General features: G+C 41.3%; 1 protein-coding gene across 1 annotated transcript; it reads right to left on the bottom strand.

Moving 5' to 3' along the window:
* Positions 1–757: 757 nt before the first annotated feature.
* On the bottom strand, positions 758–19,845 carry tax1bp1a (Tax1 (human T-cell leukemia virus type I) binding protein 1a). Its single transcript, XM_029513885.1, has 17 exons — positions 19,724–19,845; positions 18,253–18,467; positions 15,074–15,176; positions 14,249–14,439; positions 13,637–13,792; positions 10,936–11,084; positions 10,312–10,402; positions 9,993–10,178; positions 9,585–9,836; positions 8,090–8,281; positions 7,917–7,989; positions 7,061–7,566; positions 4,821–4,907; positions 3,562–3,748; positions 3,250–3,461; positions 2,924–3,006; positions 758–2,321 (listed from the first exon to the last, which is right to left on the bottom strand). Exons 2-17 carry the CDS (start codon positions 18,439–18,441, stop codon positions 2,111–2,113), a joined length of 2,868 nt encoding a protein of 955 aa, XP_029369745.1. The 5' UTR covers positions 18,442–18,467; positions 19,724–19,845; the 3' UTR covers positions 758–2,110.
* Positions 19,846–19,853: the final 8 nt, after the last annotated feature.

The raw sequence follows: 19,853 nt of genomic DNA, 5'->3' as shown, positions 1-19,853 counted from the left end.
AAGCACAAATGCTGCCTGAGAGACAGCCACCACAATGAGTGAACCAAGCTCTGTAAAAAGTCTTAGTATCAATTTCAAAGTACATCTGTGGGCTCTCCCCACTGAAAGTAACCCTGAGATAATGGTGTCTGCGATAGAAACACTTCATTCCTGCCTTACAGTGAAGGTGAGGAATGTCTGTAGCCAGGATCAGAGCAGAGGCAGGCCAAGATGGACGGAGACTGAGAGTCTCCTGTTTGAGCTCTGTCAAACACTCGTAAAACTATCCCCACTTCATGGACACCACCGTCACCATGGCAAGAGCTGGAGCTTTACACGGGGGGGCTGGTCGCAGTATTACACACGCAGATAGAAGGAGCGGAGGTTGTGTGCATGCAGGAGGGATGAGGGAGGGATTTCAATATACCGTGTATAGTGAATGTATTGTAACGTGTGTCTTTTGTCAAGTGCTTTTAAATTATATTTTCGTATGTAATGTGGAGACCGATGTTACCTTTTTGTATGGGGGAACAACAGGTTGTGAGCAGAGTGACTTGTTCATGATGTCAAACTGTCTTTCTATATAAAAGAAAAGCTGCTTCAATGTAAACGTGAAATTACATTTTAAAAAACCCCCAAAAAACAGCAAAATAAAGTAAAAAGCTCTTTAGCTCAGACTGATGGAGTTATTTTTTCCCCTGTACAACTAAAATGAAGCACAGCGGACGGTTAAATGCATGTAGACAAGCTTACTTTATTCATAAAGATCTTTGCGGTACACACTTGAACCATCTTCCAAACATTCTCACATGAAAAGGGCTCCATCGGACATACGTACACATTTGTCTCGTGATTACTGGGTGTGTGCAATCTTTAAAACCTGAACACAACATTGTCAGGGTTCGTTTTTAATGACAGAAAAATAGACAAACGGTATGAAGCCCTGTGGGGAGACACATAGGAATGACATTCAATCATGAGGGCTAACATGGAGTGATGCACGAAGCGATGATGTTTCACAGTTCTAACTTTAAAACGTGGAAGTACATACTGTAACAACAAAAGTGTCAGTCAGTGTCCTGTCTATTTGCCTTTAAACATGGCGCAGTATCGCCCCGCCCAGCAGCTCACAGACCAGCCAAAGACCAGAAAAGTGCACCACAGGAAGTAAAACATCATTGGCCTGTCATTCTTTCTTCACTAAAACATGAGGGAGGTAACAGTGAAGGGAGGCAGGGTCACGACAGCAATTCACAGGTCTCTCCACAGCTGATGCCTATTTTCATATGTACAGTACATTCAGAATAAAGCCTTATTTAGTGCAGATACATGAAAACATAGTGCTGTTTTTGTTGAAACCATCTGATGTCTTTGTTCTCAAAACACAGTCATACATACAGTGGCCCAGGGGAAATGAGAGACCGCTTGCCAAGTCAAAAAACAAATCTACCATACCCTTCATCAGTCACTCACACACAGACACTCAGATACCACATCGCATATTCCAAGCTCTCTCCAGTTGCACTAGAGAGAAAAATCTTTTATCTTCTGCCTTTCCACACTCTAAACCAGGTGGCCCATTAAAAGACAAAGTACGTTCTTTGCTGCTTTATCACATTAGAATCATACTCTGAAGAAATATTCAGGGTAGGGAAAGACCAAGGATGCTATAATACTAAAATATTTTTTTCATCCAATCCCTGGTTCAAAGCTCCTGCTACAATGAACTCTTTTCATTTGATCAACTGTAGTATTGTAGTGTTGAATTGTTTTGAACACAGAATAAATGCATGCACTTCCAATGGTGCTTTAGTCCCTTGAAGCAGAGAGATGAGCATGAGAGAAAAGTAAAAGGACCATCACACTGTTCCCAAGTGTTAGTGATCCTTTTATCCACTGTGCATTAAGGTGAAGTTACTCTACTAAATAAACACTTTGCTTGAGTTGCACAAACTCTGCTTCATCCCAGAGGTGACCTACATTCTTCTATCCTTTTAAGATTGCAAAAAAAGTGCTAGTGATTGTATATTAACAAGACAACTAAAACCAACCCCAATTAAAATGAACCAATATCTGACAACACATTTACCCATAGAGTATGACCGAATTCTAGGTTTGCCCTCAAAATCTTTCATTCTATCTGCTCGAAGTTGAGCACATGGCCATCAAAGTGCGTGAGCACGTGCCTCTCGAAGAGCTGCTGCTGGCAGTTGAGGGGGAACTGCTCGGAGCAGACGGGGCAGACTTTCCAGTGGCTCTCAACGTGTTGCTCGAAGCTGCGCTGCTCAAAGTGCGGCGGGAAGATCACCTCACACAGTGGGCAACGCTTATGAACGTCATTACTGGGAACGAAAGAGCGGGTAGGCGGTGAGACAGAAAAGAAAAGAAAAGCGTGACTCATGTGAGATTCATTGCAATTTTCTGATGTGCACAATAATATGATGCAGACTAGAACTCTGCCACAGGCTTTTTTGGGCTACATATGTTTGGTGTCGGCCCCAACCCATTTTGTCCACTATTGTAAAACGCAGACACTCAACAGAAGCCTCACCTGCAGTGGAAATACTGTATATAACAATGTTGTGGTCTTTGCTTGAGATCAAAGTCTCTTTCTGCAAAATCCAATTCAGAGCAGTCATGATTTAATTTTTTCAGCTTTTTTCTGGAATTTATGTAAAGATTCCTCAGACAGTCATCATCACATTAATGGATGAAGGAAATAACTGCCAGCTGAAGCCGTACACAATTATGAAAACATGGACTCCATTCTCTGGAGTCAGTAAATACACTAGATGCACGGAGGAAGTCCCATGCCATCGGCTCACAATCTGTTTTTAATCAATGCTTCTCAAGTCTGCGTTGGTTGTTTCTTCCCTTTATGTCTTGATTGTAAAACTTAAGTCATTCTAACATTATGCTTTCTGTCAATAAGTAGGTGCGCTACCTGGAGTCAAAGCAGAAGCTGCTCCTGGCATCACTGTGCCTACCGGGCTCGTGCTCACAGGATGGCTGAGCCCCGTCAGCAACCTGTAACACAAGCAAGTGGTGAAAAGGATGGCCATCTCTGAAAAAACCCAAAAAAGCTGACAGGACTGAGCCAGTATATAGTAGTGTGTGTGTTCTAGGGAAGGTAGGTTTTTATATTCACAGATTATCATGGTAAACCTTTCTCATGAATGCCTGTTCCATTTGTTCCCGAACAACCAAATGCTCAACAAATTTTAAATTACAAACAGCCTGTGCTGTAATTTGGTGTGTGTTTGTGCGTACACTTCTGGGCTCCTCTGGTGGATTCTCCAGGCTCTCAGGGGGGCTGGTGCTGCGAGAGGGCTGGATGCAGACCACCTCCTGGTCCCAACCAGGTGTCCCGGGTGTGTCAGGGCTTCGAAGTGTGATTGGGGGTGCACATGGAGCGGCGCAGGGCGGAGCCTCAGGTGGTGGACGGGTCATATGCTCAGGAGACAGAGCGACATCCACCCGGTCTAGAACAACAAAAGCAAGCAGAAAAAAATTGTTATCTGATCATACAACAGCAAAACAACTTGGGGAGGATAGGGCTGAGGAAGCTGGGATTCCTCTCACCTCTTGTCGTATCGGTGGAGTAGGGATTGCCGTACTGCAGCTCAGCAGGCCTCTGTGGCACCAGCGGAGGAGGGGAGGGGTCCTGGGGGTAGGGCAGGGGATAGCGCAGCACCACTGGCTGCCTGACCTCAGCACCTTGACCACCAGCCTCCCGCTCCCTCTGCCTGCACACATAACGCTGCAGCTCCTCCAGTAGAGAGCGTGTCACAGAGTGACATGTCAGCATTATAAAGAAACACTCAAGATTCGAAGAAGTAAACCTCACAATGCTATGAGTAACATAACTACAATGTCAATGGCTGAAGGCTGGCCTGTAACACCCCCTAATTTTCCAATCATTCCTCATTTCTTATTTATGGCTTTTTCACCCTATTTGCTCTTGCGTTTTTCCTTAATAGCTTAGATTGCCTCTGCTCTATTTTGGTGTAGGCATATGCTTAATGGGTAAATACTATTAAGTGCATAACCACAATGATTATCTGTTTCAAGTCAGGGGCTGGTGAGGAGGGCTGCGTGAAAGAAATTCAGTCAACGTTTCCATGACACATTTTCATTGTTGGGACCACACAGCAAGTAAGTGTTTTCAGCTCAGAGCTAAGTTTTCCTTTACACTGTTACTGCCCTTTGTGACTATATCTGAAGCAAGAGCATTAGTACCCTACTCATTACTGTAATGGGTGTCAGACTTTGGCTCTCTCTGCTCTGGTGTTGCAGAGAGAGACACTCACCTCCTCTCCTTTTTGTTACCTCCCTCCTTTCTCTCTATTCCCCCCTTACCTCCTCTCTTGATGACTTCATTAGTGCGCTGCTATCAGGTTTAACATTTAAACCAGGGTTGGGAAGGTGAAACAGACATGTCGCGTGGCATTTGCACTGTCTAATGGTACTGTACCCATGGGCGAGGAAGCAGGCATAGATGTTTTAATTAGTGGGTAGTAGGGAGTAGGGAGACCGAAAAGAAAAATGCTCAGACACTGCACTTAAATGTGATGATATTTCTGTGGAATTCAATTGAAAGCTGACATTACCTAGATACAGCATGTGATTTCTGCAGCCAGAGGCTTTATATAGAGAAGGAAACGTGCAAAGTTTATAGATTTTTAAAATTCAAACTAACATGGACACAACTGCATAATCCAAAAATGTTTTAAAAACGATCAAAAATTCCCAGTATAGTATGATCCAGTGTTAACTTATCTATTCAGTACAACCTATTGAGAAGTCAGAGTGTCCCACTTCGAAAATGTTCAGTGCTTTACCTCCCGCAGCTGCTCCTTGTCTCTCAGAGCCTGGGCAAGGTTGTGTTTCAGTTCTGTCACCTCACTGGCTCGCTCTGCCATCTGCACCTACAGACATGAAACACAGAGATCATAATGATTTATTGACTACATTTTTTGTATCCGTTTGAGCTAATCAGATTATTATTAAAAGTATCAGTCACTAATCAAAGATTTTTTTGTCACAATGAGTTTGTCTTCTCTCTGTAATGTCTGGTGTGTCTGAGTATTGGAAGATTAAGACTGCTAAACTGCAGTGCCCTGGGGGTCTAGGGGCGCAGAGCTGCTTTGTTGGATGGTATTTCCCTTTTCCCCTCATTATCTCTGATCTCTATATAATGTCAGACATTTAAATTGCTAAGCAACTTATTAGTGATAATGAAAGACATTCTCAAGTGGATTCTAATGTAAGAAGATATGAGCACAAGCAATCTAATGTGCTTAAAGAATGGTACATATGGCTTTATAACTTCCCAGTGTTCCAGAACAACCCAAAAGCAAAGCACAAAGGTTTAGTCATATAATAACGACAGCTGAACAGTTGATAAATAGTTTGACCTATAAAACTGAAAAAAAGTGAAAAATTTCAAGAAATAGCAGCAAATAAAAGAATTGAAAAGCTGTAAAATGCCAATTACAACAATTAAACAATTATCAGTGTATATACCAGTAAAGTTTCTGCCAATGGACTGATTGATTACCTGCTCCCCAATAATGAAATGAATTTATAAGATTCATTAAGTTAATTTGATGCATTAGATTTTTCTCTCACATTGATAAGAACTCCCATTTTCTTGCTCCAAGGTTTGTATTCAGACTCCGCTGATGAAGATGAACATTATTAAATATATGCACAGGCAAGCAAGTGAATGAATTAACAGTTGCCCTTAGACGTAATTTAAAATTGAGTTGTGCGTGTCAAATGTGCTGTTTACTGTAAAACACACAGATAAAGCTGCAGAAGCACGGACAGAAACACAGTCAGACTGAAGCAGAAGGGGATCACAGTAAATCTTTTATTTTCTAACAGGACTGACCCTGTGGAATAGTTTTCATGACTAGTTGGCTGCTCTTCTCTTCTTTCATCCCATTACTAAGAGTTCTCTCCCTCCTCTCCCACGGCTCCTTTCTCTGCTTCATGTCTATCTGTCTATCCGTCTTTTTTTTAACTCTTCGCTTCCCCCTTGCTCTCTTTCATCTCCTTTTGTCCTCTCTCACTCCTCACCTCTTTCATAAATTTATGGTGCAGCATTAGCGGGTTAAGTTCAGGTGAAGGGAGCCTGCAACGGTGAATTTCTGTGCTCCACTCTCCCACTCCTCTCTCTCCCTGTTTTATTCCTCTCCCTCACTCTGTCCTCTGGGCGGCTGATGTAAACAGCCGTAAAGCATGGTGTTCTGCGGATGGCTCTCTTGTCAGTCTCCAGGGCCATTAAGAGAGCCTCAGACAGTAGACTCTATCAAAGACATGGGAAAGCCTTATTTACAGCTCTGATAAACACACACTCACTTGTGGAGATTAAACGCCAGTAGATACTTTGGCAGACGTTTGCACGCAAAACACAAAGTAACATACACTCATGCCACACACATTGACTAATGTGTGGCACAGACACATTGAGTTTGGGCATGTGGTGACCTGGTTACTTTGGCTAAATGCACGCTTTAGTAAACTGTTATGGATGTATGATTGAGTTGCAGGCCAAGTGCTTTTATTTATAAACCACTACAAGAACACAAGGTTATAGCTAGATACTTTTCAAAAGATTTGCAGGCTTCTTGCTTTATTAAATATTATTAAAGATATGCACTCCTTTGAATGTTATTTTGATAATAGTAACTTACCAGATAACTTATGAAGCACTGATTTGAATTTCTCCTTCATCCAGATTTGTTGCAGGTTACATACTGTAAAGAGTCATGTATAATAAGCCATTTGTGTAGAACTCAATTGCTGCAGGAAGTCTTGAGTTATGACTTAAAATGTGTTTTGTGTGGTCATAGTTAACAATCTACCCCGGAGCATGCATGTTGCTTCAATGTATATCTATTCAGGAACTGCTTTCTGAGTTTTCTGGGCAGTCACTTTGCTGACTATTGAAAGGGGATTACCTCATTAACTTTCCGCCTGAAGTCCTTCTGGAGTTCAACCAACATATGAATGGTCAGCTCTCTGAGTTTTGAAGTATGTGGTGTACTTGTCTGTGTAAAGCTGTGAGCCTTACTCTGAATCGTTCCTCTTCATTGGCCAGCCGCTGCTTGAGTGTTTCATTGATTGCACACTGCTCCCTCCACTTCTCCTCCATCATTGCAAGCTCTTCCTCCACTGAGCGAGTCTGTTCTTGCTCTTCTTCCCCCATGCTTCGCCCCTCCACCTCGAGCTGCACCTGCAACTCGGTATCATTCTTCTTTAGTACACTTTTCTCCTTGGTTTTCTCCTCAACACTTGGCCTATCGTTTTCCACCTCCACCCAGCTTGTCATCTTCAGGCTCTCGTCTGGAAGGCTGTCCTTCTTCTCCTCTTTTTCTTGCTCTTCTTTTTCACAGTCTTCCTTTTGGTTCACTTCTGCTTCATCCTCTGCATCGGCCGTCTTCTCCTGCATGTTCGGTCTCTGCTTGTCTTCTGTTTCTGGGCAGATGTGCATGTCTGTGTATGATGGTTCCCTGTTCTGGATTTCTGGGGTGATTGTCATCACAGCTGCTTCTTGTAGCACTGTAGTAGCTATGTTCCCTGTAAAAACACATAGGATAAACATATTCAGCTGGATGTTCCTTGCTTTGATTAAAATAACAATGGGTTCCTGTGAAGTCCTTATTGTGGATATTTCAATGTGATTTCTTTTCCCTATAACATTGGAAATGAACTACTGGGTTGTCTTCACATGAGTATTTTTACTTATTTTCTATTTGAAAAATAACATTTGAAAATTGTAGTTTTAAGACGTGTCTAGGTGAAAAAGGGAATATAATACCATCAAGTTTGTTCAGTCATTCAGAATTAGCTGTGTGACTAATCGTGAAATAGGTCTTGGAACTGATATGTTGATGTCACCCTTTGCGCCTGTTTTTATGCATGCATACCTGCTGTGGGTGATTCTGGACTGGGGGTCAGTGCTTCCTGTGTTGTCTCGGTGGATGCATTTCTCTTTGGCTCCTACACACAGACAAACAGGAAAGACAACAAAACATCAATACCATCAAATTTCTGGTCATGTGTACTGGTAATATTTTCTTTTACTATCCAGGTTACTCACCCCCTGTGACTCTGTTGTGTTCAGTTTAGCAACCTGCCTGCGGAGCCGCTGACACTCCCGGTACTTCTCCTTATAGTGCTCCGCAGCCATGTGAAGACGCAGCTTCAGCTCCTCCACCTCCCTCTGCAGCTCAGCCTCTGCCTCTGACACCACCATCATACTGGCAGTCACCTCCCCACTGGTGCCAACTCCCTGAAACATAAGGACATAAAGAGAAGAAAACATGAAAATAATTATTTGCCAAATTTAATTCATATCTGATTTAAAGCAATAAATGTTGTTAAAATACAAAAACATATCCTTTGTTTTCTACCACTGGGAAAACAAGTTAATAATCAACAGTACATGAAATACTTTTTCTTCTTTGTTTTCTCATTTATTGTTAAGTCAGAACTGTTTATTATAATATCCAATTGCTTTGGTTGTATGTAGCGAAGCAAGAGAGGGCAGTAATGAGCAGTCAGGTAGAGATCCTGCAGGTAGAGGAAGAGAGGTGAAGTGATTTAAGCCAGGTAAGCAGGTGGCCTCTTTCTTTGACAGCTGCATGAGGCTGCTGCCGTAAGGAGGAGTGTATGAGAGCTCAATGCCCAGTTGACCACAGAGACACTGCTGGTATGTTACTTTTGTCTAATCAACATTATTCAACATTATAGTATAGTATTATAGTATTTTATGTGGCACCTGGGTCTGATGTGTAAATGTAGGAGTTTCTTAGTCTAATCTCAATTTATTTACTGCCTGTGGTTGGTTTAGTTTACACTTCTGCATTTATTGATTTGAAATCACTTCATAAGATAAATTCAATTGATTCATTAAATGTATGATCAATATTTTATGATAAATTTTGTTTAAAAAGTTGAAAGTAAGAAATAAAAGGCCTGAAATAAAGGTTTAATATCAGACATTTAAGAATTAAATCTTATTTAAAAAGAGCATGATTATTATTAGTTACATTGATAAAATACTGTTAAAACCTGAGTAAACATATTCTATTGTATTAATTTTCAGAATAAATATATTTAAGAACATTAAAATTTTAGTAAAAATTAAAGATAGTAAATAGTATCACATTTGAAGGCTTATAAATAAAATTGAGTTAAAATGGTTTTGTTGACTGAATTTTGTTTATTGTTTTTTTTTTTTTTTTTTTTTTTTTTTTTTTTTTTTTGAAGGTTTTCAACCTAAGGCACATCATGTTTGAAAGCAATAAAAACATTGTGTGGAGTTGATCTACGTCCTCCGTTATCTGTGCCTACTCAAGTTTAGGCAGGCATTGAGGCTAAAAACAACTTGACATTTATAAGTCAAGTACACTCCTTTATAAAGCTAAATGTGAACTCTGGCTGTCAAATACAATGGTAAAATGGCCCCTCCTTACTCAGATGGAAAGCTGCCACTTTAAATAAAAATTGATATCAGTGATGGTTTGTTTCTGGCCAGTCAAATCAGTGCAAGGGAAAGACACAGATATAAATAGAGGAAGTCTAACACTGACCACTTCCTTATGTGCAGTGCTCCTCATGCGGTCTAATTGGCTCTCCATGCATTGGCATTCAGCCTGAGCATCAGCTAGGCTGGCACGGAGCTTGTCAGCCTCCAATCGGGCGCGGTACAGCTCAGTCATTGTGTGGTCACGGGCACTGGCTGAGTCACGGAGCTCTGAAGCCAAAAGGGAGGCCTGCTGCCGGGATGCCTGCAGCTGCTCCTCGGCCTGACGGAGCTGCTCACGCACACGGGACAGCTCAGCCTAAGGACATGTAAAAGTAAAATATTAATATCATGATTTTATTTTAGGATGCACAGATACAGGCATAGACATGTGGATGCTGTCACAAGAAGAACCCAAGAAATGATGTTCATAGTTTGGCATACTTTTGGTAGCAGTATTACAAATAAACACTACCTTGTCGGCCTTGTGTGCCAGCAGCTCTTTCTCCAGGCTGTCCCTCTGGGCAACGCAGGCTCTGAGCCGCTCCAGCTCCTCCTGGAACTGGGCAATGGTCACCTCACGGTTCAGCTCCACTGCTTTCAACATCTGCAGCTCTGCACTCAACTTTGTGTTCTCTAGCTCTGTGCTGCGGAGGTGAGCCTAAGCATACAATAGGATTGGGAGAGAGAAAGACATACAAAGGTCAGAGTTAAGACAGAATCACACAGACTTTGTTAGTCAAAATAAACATTTCCATTATCCAGTCTTTTAGATTTAAGAAGCCACATCCAACCTTGTAGAGGTCTCTCTCATCCTTCTCATTCTTCAGCTGACTCTCCAGGCTGTCCCGTTCTGCTGTCAGCTTCTTGAGACGATCACGCAGACTGGGAGATAAATATTGAAAATGTGATTTTTGTGCAGGTTTCATCCACGCACCTGTCAAACTATGGCATCACAGTATATAAGATGTCAAGCCTCAGTTGATATATCAGGGGATGTCAAGTTAATGTGCGTTAGCTTGACAGGCACCATTAGAAAGGTTACATATGGTGCTTTATTTCTAAAATGAAGTATTAGTAGTGTTTAACCATGCAAACATTAAAAAGGGGATGATGAGATAAGGAAATCTGGTCAAATTCTATGCAAACCAACACATTAGTCCTTCATTTAAACATAACATTCAAAAAAATATTTTTTTTTATTGCATGTTGCACATTTAGTTCAATCACTACTTTTGAAGCTCTAGTTTGTGCTTTCACTTATCTTGTCTACTATGTGTAGACATGAGTGAAATGATGATGAATAGGAAGCAGAAGGCCGGTGAGAAATCCTATTCAAACATAGTTATTTAAACAGCCATGCTCTGTACAGAAACAGATGACTTTGGATGAGTTATGGCTGAGCATTCTCCACTCACCAATCCAGTTCAGTCTCCTTTTGCAGGCCTCTCTGGGTGACTCCCAGCAGGTCCTCCTCCAGCTGGCGGACACGATCTGTGGCCTCTGTCAGCCTCCTCCTCACCTCCTCCCTCTCTTCTGACAGGCCCTGTGATGAGCGCAGCAGCTCCTATGGGACAGAGAGGCAGCTGTGGATCATACTTAGACATAGCAGCCAATCACAGGAGCAGCGTCAGCAGGCTGAACTCTGCAGAAGCACCTTATGCAATCCTTATTAGTGACATATGATAATACTTCATTATTTGCATAAAATTCATATTGAACTTATTACGCATTGTATCTTATACTGACATATTTGCTTTTATATATTTCCTACATAGTATTGATCATTATACCAACACTCGGCCTATTCATAGGTACTGCCAAATAAAACCATTGTAGAGCGTTACAACAGCACAAATTAATGAATTATGAATTGTAGTTTTGAGTATTTGTTGAAATCGTTGACTTATCTAAGCCATTACCTAAGCTGATAAATTTCTGAAAATGATTATCTTATGTTAATATTTATTTACAAAATAAAGGATAATTTAAAATATACATAAAGCTTTTACACATTGTGCCACAATGTTTTCTTGTCATTTTTAATTTAAATTCTGTTTCCTCTCTCTCTGGTATGTTTCTAGTGCAGGCATAAATGGTAAATTTCCCCTCTGGGTGGCTGTCAAGTCTTATCTCATCAATCATAAATCATCACTTAAAAACTACAAACTGCGAACTTCGTGATGGTCTCCAAATACACAGTATTTGATGTAACTTAAATGAAAACATAGTAGCAGCGTGGGGTAAATGCATGCAGAACAAACTCCTGTTGTCATAAAATAGATCCTATGATGTCCTTTTTCTCCCTGGAGGTGTGTCTGAAGTGGAAATGCCTTGTTTGAAACAGCAGTTAATCACATTAAATCACTCACAATTGATATTGCCTGTGACAGAGCAAAATACCTCTGTACACACCGTCCATTTTGTGACTTATATACACATACTGACACACACTCAAGATGACGGACACACAGCTACATGTTCAAGGACAAATGGAGACAGACAGGTAGCACAGACATCACTATGCAACAGATAGAGTGCATATGTACACACCAACTCATACTCAGGCCTGTCTCCCTCTGGGCTTGGCTCTGTGTAGATTACTGTATGATTTTTACGGCTGGCGTTTGGGAAGCACTTTAGCAGTGCATAAAGACCTTATAAAAAGTGTAGTCGTAAAATTAGCAGCCACAAAATATGTACTTATGTTTTCATGTTAAACTCAAAGGATATTTTCATCAGTGTGGCATGAGCTAACACACCTACTGTAAATGCTCTACAAGTGACATACACACCTACTCACACAAGTCGTATATCTGCAGATGGACATGCCTGTTGAATGAAAAGCAGCACGGTAATAACAGTGCGTGTGTGTGTGTGTATTGCCACGTAATTTATGGCGATTTTGTCCTTCGTAAAAAAGAGCAGCGGACTAACTCAAAGCAGCCAGCTCTTACTTGATAGCCCTGACCCTGAGAGCTGCACTAGGGGGCGATAAGAGACTAGATTCAAACTCACTTAACCCTTGACACGTTTTACTGCTTCACCTCTCCCTTCCTTCGGTAACCCCATTCTCTGCTTTCGTTGCATTAAGCTACTGCTCATCAAATGAGCAACTCCTGAAATAGTAAAATCGTATCAACACTTGGCAAGAATCTAATGGAAATGGATTAAAACAATGTGGATCAAGAATTAGGTTTCTAAATGTTTCTTTATCTGCCATGCTTGAACAGAACAACTGATTTTCATATCTTGCCAAGAAATCAACTCTGAAGTTAAATCTCAGAAAGTTCATAGAAAGAGAGACAGGGACAAAAAGACAGACAGGGAGAACGCAGTGGCCACTGAATCGCGTGACTGAGTGGTGTTTGTCCCTGAGGCTGGGCAGGGCTCTTTTTTCAGGCAAGCGGTTTTGTGGACTACCCTCCTCTCATTCCACACACAGACTAAAAGGGTTTGCAAGCGGGTGGCATAATGAATGTGTTGTTGTGTGTGTGTGAGTGTTCACTTTTGTGCATGTGTGAATGCACATTAGAGGGGCCCTGTGGTGTGGAGCCCGAATGTGATTGTGAAAATGAAGAAAGGGGGGTGCAGTTTGTGCGCACGCGCATGTGTTTTTCTGTGTTTGACGTCATGTTTGTTCACTCTGTGGTTGTGATGGCACCATCCCTGACGCCAGATGCCCAAGAAAACTGTGCCCCAATTCCGTTCTGGCCCACTGAGTCAGGTCGTTAAAGACAGAGAGAAAGAGGCATGCATATACACACACACACTTAAGCACAATCACTGTGGTTCTTAGTGTGTCTCTTTAAACATAGACACAAATTATTCATAAATTCTGCCTTTAGAAGTTGTCTGACCTGTGATCACTGGTGAGGAACTGGCTCCACACACGTGCAAATAAGGATAATTGTCTATGTACACACTCCCCAATCGCACACATGCACCAGACACACTGAAACTATATCATCCTCAATTTAATTCTTTACAATTGTAGTTTGATTGGAAACACTACTAGGTTGTAATTATTTTATATCGAAAAATAAACATAATGTCTCACTTCATAACCCCCCATCTGTCCTCTCATCAACCCCAAACCCGCCCCGACCCTCTCCAAACCTGATTGTGTGTCCGCAGGAGGCAGCAAGTCTCCCTCTCCTGCTCCCTCTCCCTGGCAAGTCGTTTCTGCTCCTCCTGTAGCTGTTGTTTCTCCTCCTGCAGGAGTCGCATGGCCTTCAGCAACTCCCTGCGCTCCTGCTGCGCCTCCTCCACTCGCTGTAAAACAGCAGAGAAGTCAAGGATAAAGAGAGAGAAACTGAGAATGGTTCCTACTCTTTGAAAATATTGGTGCTCATGTCACCTGGATTTGTCATTTTTAATGCACTGATGGTTAATACCATTGTGAAAATATCACACAAAGCATGTATCCATTGTTGTGCTTCAATTTTATATACAGTAGAAAATGTAGTTTGTACAGTTTGATAGTGTCCATTGTATGTTGTTTTTATAGAAGCCAAGAAAGACAGTAATATAATGGTTTATTAATGCCAAATGCGAATGTGTCATTTTCTCACCCCCTAATTGGTGAGGTCAGAGATTCCAGCTGGGTCCAGAGCAGCACTTGTGAAATAGGTGGAGGTGTCATGCTCTGCTATAAGACCCTTTCACAGGGGCCAAGACCCAGAAAGAGGATAAACTGAAACAGTAATATGTTTGTCTTGTGTGGCCTACCTCTAGCAGGCCAGTCTTGGTGGTGACGACCAGTATGTCTGAGTTACCGTCATCCTCTGTGACAGTCAGAAGCTCCTCGGTGGGAGTGGCTGACCTGAACTGGAAGGGCGTGCTAGCTCCTCTGATGTCACCCGCATGTGTGACATAGCAGAACTGGTAAAACTCTCCGTCAGATTTAGGTACATAATACCCTACAATGCAAAGAGATAAGAGTGTGCATCTTCAAGTCCCTTTCTGTTAAGTTTATTTAATATGCACTGCATCTGTTGATCAGGAAGTATTTAAAATAAGCCTGTTCAAAAGATTTTCACAATAAGTATTACTGTTGCACTTCAAAATGGATAGAAAATACTGTGCTGTCTCTTTAACTCAGTACAGAAGGAAGTACATTTATCAGACAACACAGAACGTTTGGATAGGCAACACATCATTTATATATGCTAACATTTCAAGCAGCCCATGACTACAGTCCGAGCGCACAGTGAAGCACACTGCTGACGTATTAGGTCTGGTTCTCTGGGACAGACGAGTAAGTACAGAACATCCGCCAGCCAACTGCTTTTACTGACTACTGACACACCACAGCATGCTCTCATATTTTCACTGTGTAATAGATGACCATTCCAAGCCCAGTAAAGCCAGTTTGCAGGCATGTGGTTTGAGAGGTGTTCAGGTCCTGGGCCGCTGTTTTGCGGCTATGTTCTCTTATTAAATAAAAGTGCTGGTTTTTATATGTGCCATAAAATGGAGGAATTACTTTGGAGTACATGGAGTCTGTATAGTGGTTTACATAGTGAGCGTTTGAACGTGTGTTTGAGTATGTACCTTGAAACACCACAGTCCTGTGCACAGTACTTCCTGGTTCATAGTTTTCAGGCATAGGAGACCAAAGAAAGGTATAGTAATCCCTGGCTGTGCTCCAACCCACCTGAGGAGGCAGTACACACAAAAAGGAACATGTTGCATGATGGGACAGTGGACAGTATAATGCATTAACTATTATGTTGTAAAATCCTGGGTTTTAAACTTATTTTGTGTTGACATATAAGGCAGGCATACTGATAGCATTTCATCTTTTTTCATCATCAAATTTTTTTAACAACACACTGGAATCTGGAGGATTATGTACAATGGTTGAGGCAAGAATGGAAACATTTAAAAAACCCCTCATTCTTCCACACACCTCCTCCTCCCCTCACTTCCTGCCCCTTTTGGACTCACAAAAAAGGGGGGCAGTGAAGGTGTGAGATTGGGGCGGGAGAGCAGGGGTGCACATATCTGTGTGTGGAACTACATACATGCGCAGACCTGTGAAATGGCGGTGAGAATATTCTACATGGAAATGAGGAGAGCATTTGGAGGGGTGGGATAAGACCATGGGAGGAAAAGGTGAAAATTTTACACAACATGGCAAGGGAGATGTAAGTCCATGAATTTCATGTGTTGTTAGGTGACAGATGATGAAAGGGAGTTGTGAACATCATAACTCAGGTCCTCCGTCATAAATCTGTCACACACAGCCACACACTCTCCCTGTTTGGACCGCTCACGTACATACACACACCTCGTTTTAACTCACACATCACATGTTTGTGACATTACATAAGTGCACTTCAGCTGTGAATAACTCAACCACCTGTGGTAGTATGGGAGTTTTTTTGTTTTTTTTTTATTTAAAATAGTGAAAGAAAACACAAAAACATGGCACCAGAGAGAAAACTTGCTGTTTTGACAGCTGTTTAGATACAAACAGATGCACAAAACACTGAAAGGTTTTATTAAATTCACATTCAAAACTTTTATACTAAAGAGCCAGTAAACATTCAACTAGTTCCCATGAATTGATAATGTGGTTAAATGTTTCAATTAAACAAAATATATATTGAGAACTTAACGACTTTATATAGCAAAAAACATTTCAGGATAAATAGTCCATATGTGACAAAGCATTTGGAAGCTGTAATTGGTGACAGTAAACCAGCTGAGCTAATTAAACATTTGCCAGAATTTCAGGTTATATAATGCCATTGTATGATACATAATTGCAGTATTTGCCTTATCAATTCATTACACTGAGTATAATGTTATCCAAGAAAATGCTAATAGTAAGTGTAGAAACCCTGGCCAAGAACATTCTTTCCACCTCCACCAGTATCTCAGTGAGGCTTGGCTGCTGTGGACTCCTGCCAAGTGTGCCTGTGTGCTCACGTGTATTTGCTTAAGCCAGAAGACACATAAATAATTTTGCTAATTGCAGAGTGAAGTTGACTGACAGTCAGTTAGGTATGAAGTAACATTCCAACATGAGAGTGATGTTATAAAATAATCATAGGCAAAGACGCTATCGATCATTTGACTAAGGTGTAAGGCAACAGCACGATGACATGTTAATTATACACTCACACAACGGGTTTCTCCCTACGACCAAGCAAACATGCCACAACTGAAAAAACCTCCAGAGGGGTTTTTTCAGGGAGTGTGTTCATGTGTGTACTTATGTATGTATGTATGTATGTATGTATGTCCCTGTGATTTTGTATGTGTGCTTGTGTGTGTCAATGGAAAAATAGAGGTAAAAACAACAAATTGTGGGAGACAAAATCTGTTTTGGGAGGGAGAAGCTAACTTGACAAGTTTGATTAAAGTGTACACTGTTGTTTACTGTGAGTACAGTGCATGTTTGAGAACATCACCATCTGCCTCAAGTTTTTGTACTTGGATTCTTATTATTGTACTGTGAATGTTTTCAGCCACTAGGTGGTGTTTGTGCACAACTCAAATTAACAAGGACTGAGTAGTCTGAGTCATTCTCACAGCATGTCAGATCGATTGCTCAGTGTCTCTCTCTCTCTCTCTCTCTCTGTTTCTCTGAGTCATCTTCCACAGAGGTTTTACTTGTGGGGAACAAAGTTTCACATTACAGACTCAATATCATCACTTTAGATTTTTGGCAAATATAATAGATAATTTATCATAGTTCAACAACCTAGTGATTTTTAGAGAATCACATCCAAATACCCAAGGCAAAACACAAGACATTTATATGGTGTGTCAGCCTATTTCCTCATGTGACTAAAGTCTATGATTATTATTTCTAAAAGCACTTACAAATACTGGCCTGTTCATACACGCCCTACTGATGTGAAGAAGATATGAAAATACAAAAAAAAAAGCTCTAATACCTCTCTAAAAAGACAGACATGAATGTTAAATGGATTGAGAAAGTGTAGTTTGTTCCTTGACACGAAGCACTAACTATCAAACAGGTTTCATTAGTGAGGATTACAACAATTAAATATTCCAATTGACTTTTTCCAAATAAACTCAGCATCTTTATTCTTTTTTAATTGAGCTGGTGGATTTGAAGTCAGTTCTTAAACAACGATAAAATGTTTGTCTTTTGACTTTACAAGACATTAAGTTTCCTAGTTCACATTTCCTGTTAATTATGTGTGAGATTTGATGGCCTTGATAAAAGAGTAAAGCTAAGGGGGAGGTTGGTTAGCAGGAAGCAGAGAAAAGACTGATGGAAAGTCGGAGAGAAACGAACAAGTGAAGTGGGGAGAAAAGAGTACCTAATAAGAATCAGAGTGGATCATAAAGCGCGCCAAATGTTTGCCCCCCAGCGAGTCCTACTGTAACCAGCCCACCGTGTATACTCTTCCTCTTTCTGCATGCAAAACGACCACACCAAAGCTTGTGGTGAGGTTTTAGGCATGTAGTGAAGAGCTGAGCCATTAGTGTGACGGCGGATGTATGTGTTAATGTGCCAAGCTCAAACCCATGTCCAATTAAAAAAACCCTAACACATCATCTATGTCAAAAACACTTATGTAATGGGCTGGGAATAGGTCCAATTTCTATGTATCTCTTTGTGACTAAAGTGATTCAGATTAAGGTCCTGATTTGCTTATGCTTAGCTATGTCTTTAAAGGCTAGTCTGAGTAATAGCAGCTGTAGTGTGTGTGCGTTTTAGTTTGTGTGTCTGTCTGTTTGTGATTTACCTTGAAGATGCCCACCCAGTCTTTGGGGTGGGGTGTAATGTATGGTGTCAGGGTGTAACGACACTCAAGGGGCGCTTGGGGCAGGAAACTTTTGCCCACATTCTGAAATATGACATGGGCAAAGTTGGATGTTTCCATGACACTGACACTACTGCCCGGCGACGAGTCCACCACCTGGAATGATGACATTGTATTTTCTCAGTCACTTCATTTGTCTGGAAAAGAAGAGCAACAGAGGAAAGAGACATTGACTATAAAATATGGATGAATGAAACATAATAACATGTGCTTTCCAACTTTCTTTTCAACAAATTTCAGCACAGAACACTTTTGTTGCCGAACTTCAGCCTTTAAGGCAGTATTTTAACACACCAACAAGTGTGAGAAGCTGTGGTCTTCTCTGCGAAGAAACAAAATGCCGTGCCTGCTGGATTTCTGTAACTCACAATGTTTCTGGAGGAGAATAAAATGGATAAGTGAATTAATGATTTTGAATGTCAGAGATTTATTAACTGGGGTATTTTGTTTGGGTTTTGCATGTTAAAATAAGGGGGAACTCCATCATTCTTCTTGTCAAAATCAATTAAGCAGTCACGATGAGCCTATGAAAACAGTGCTTTGTCCTCAGTGATGGTGAGTAATGGAGGCAGACTTCAAATCGGAGGTAGCAGTCTAAGGACTGCTATTGAAGATGCTTTTATGTTTCACTGCATTAACTATAGTTTCAAATATTTTATGATAAACATGAGGAACATAATGTCAGGGTATATTTGTGGCATGCATGCATACATTTATTTGTTTATTTATTTTACATTTCTTACAAGACACCAAACTTTGTGAAGCTATATTTAGGGGGAAAAAATATTTTCTAATCCAGTTGATCATCTGATGCAATTGGTTGAAAACCACAGTATGTCCTTTAACCATCAGACCACTATGGCCAGGGGAACTCCAGCAAGACAGCTGGGGTTAAACTGCTAAACCTCGCCTTAGGATGGGAGAAGAGAAAGAAAGGGGCAAAAGCTAAATGTGAGAAGCTGCCTGGCATGATGCAGCTGCTTTGGATCACTGATCAATTTTCAACTTCCCCAGAACGAGATCCAGACTAATACAACAAATGGTCCAGCTCTACATTTCCATGTGACCCAACCCAGAACTCCTGACCAGATAGACGCATGTGGAAAGTCATAATTGAGGCTCGATCCAGCTTACCAGCACACAAAACAGCATGTGTACACTGAGCAAAGCGACCGACACTTCGTACATATGCGACGAAAGCGTTAAAGGACAGCTCTGTCATGTAGACCCGGCTCACTTAGCCACGGGATAATCTTGTTTACGGCGGCTAGGCAGCTAGCATTAGCTTGCCAACAGGCCACATCGTGTCAAGTCACCAGCTAGCTAAACATTATCTTATCTAACAGCAGTCGGGAACAACAGGCGTTAGTTCATTTTGAAAACGAAAGAGTACCCCTTTCACATGAATCCAACTTGCAAAAAGGGTGAATATGTGCCGGACAGGCGGATGTTTTTGCCACTGTCCCCGTTGTTGTCAAAGCTCTGACGATGATGCGTCTCCTCCTGAAAGAGCAGATGATGCT

This window comes from Echeneis naucrates, chromosome 11 (genome assembly GCF_900963305.1).
Source record: "Echeneis naucrates chromosome 11, fEcheNa1.1, whole genome shotgun sequence".
Classification (NCBI taxonomy): Eukaryota; Metazoa; Chordata; class Actinopteri; order Carangiformes; family Echeneidae; genus Echeneis; species Echeneis naucrates.
The sequence above is the reverse complement of the archived record's forward strand: the minus strand, read 5'-3'. Positions and strand labels throughout refer to the sequence as shown.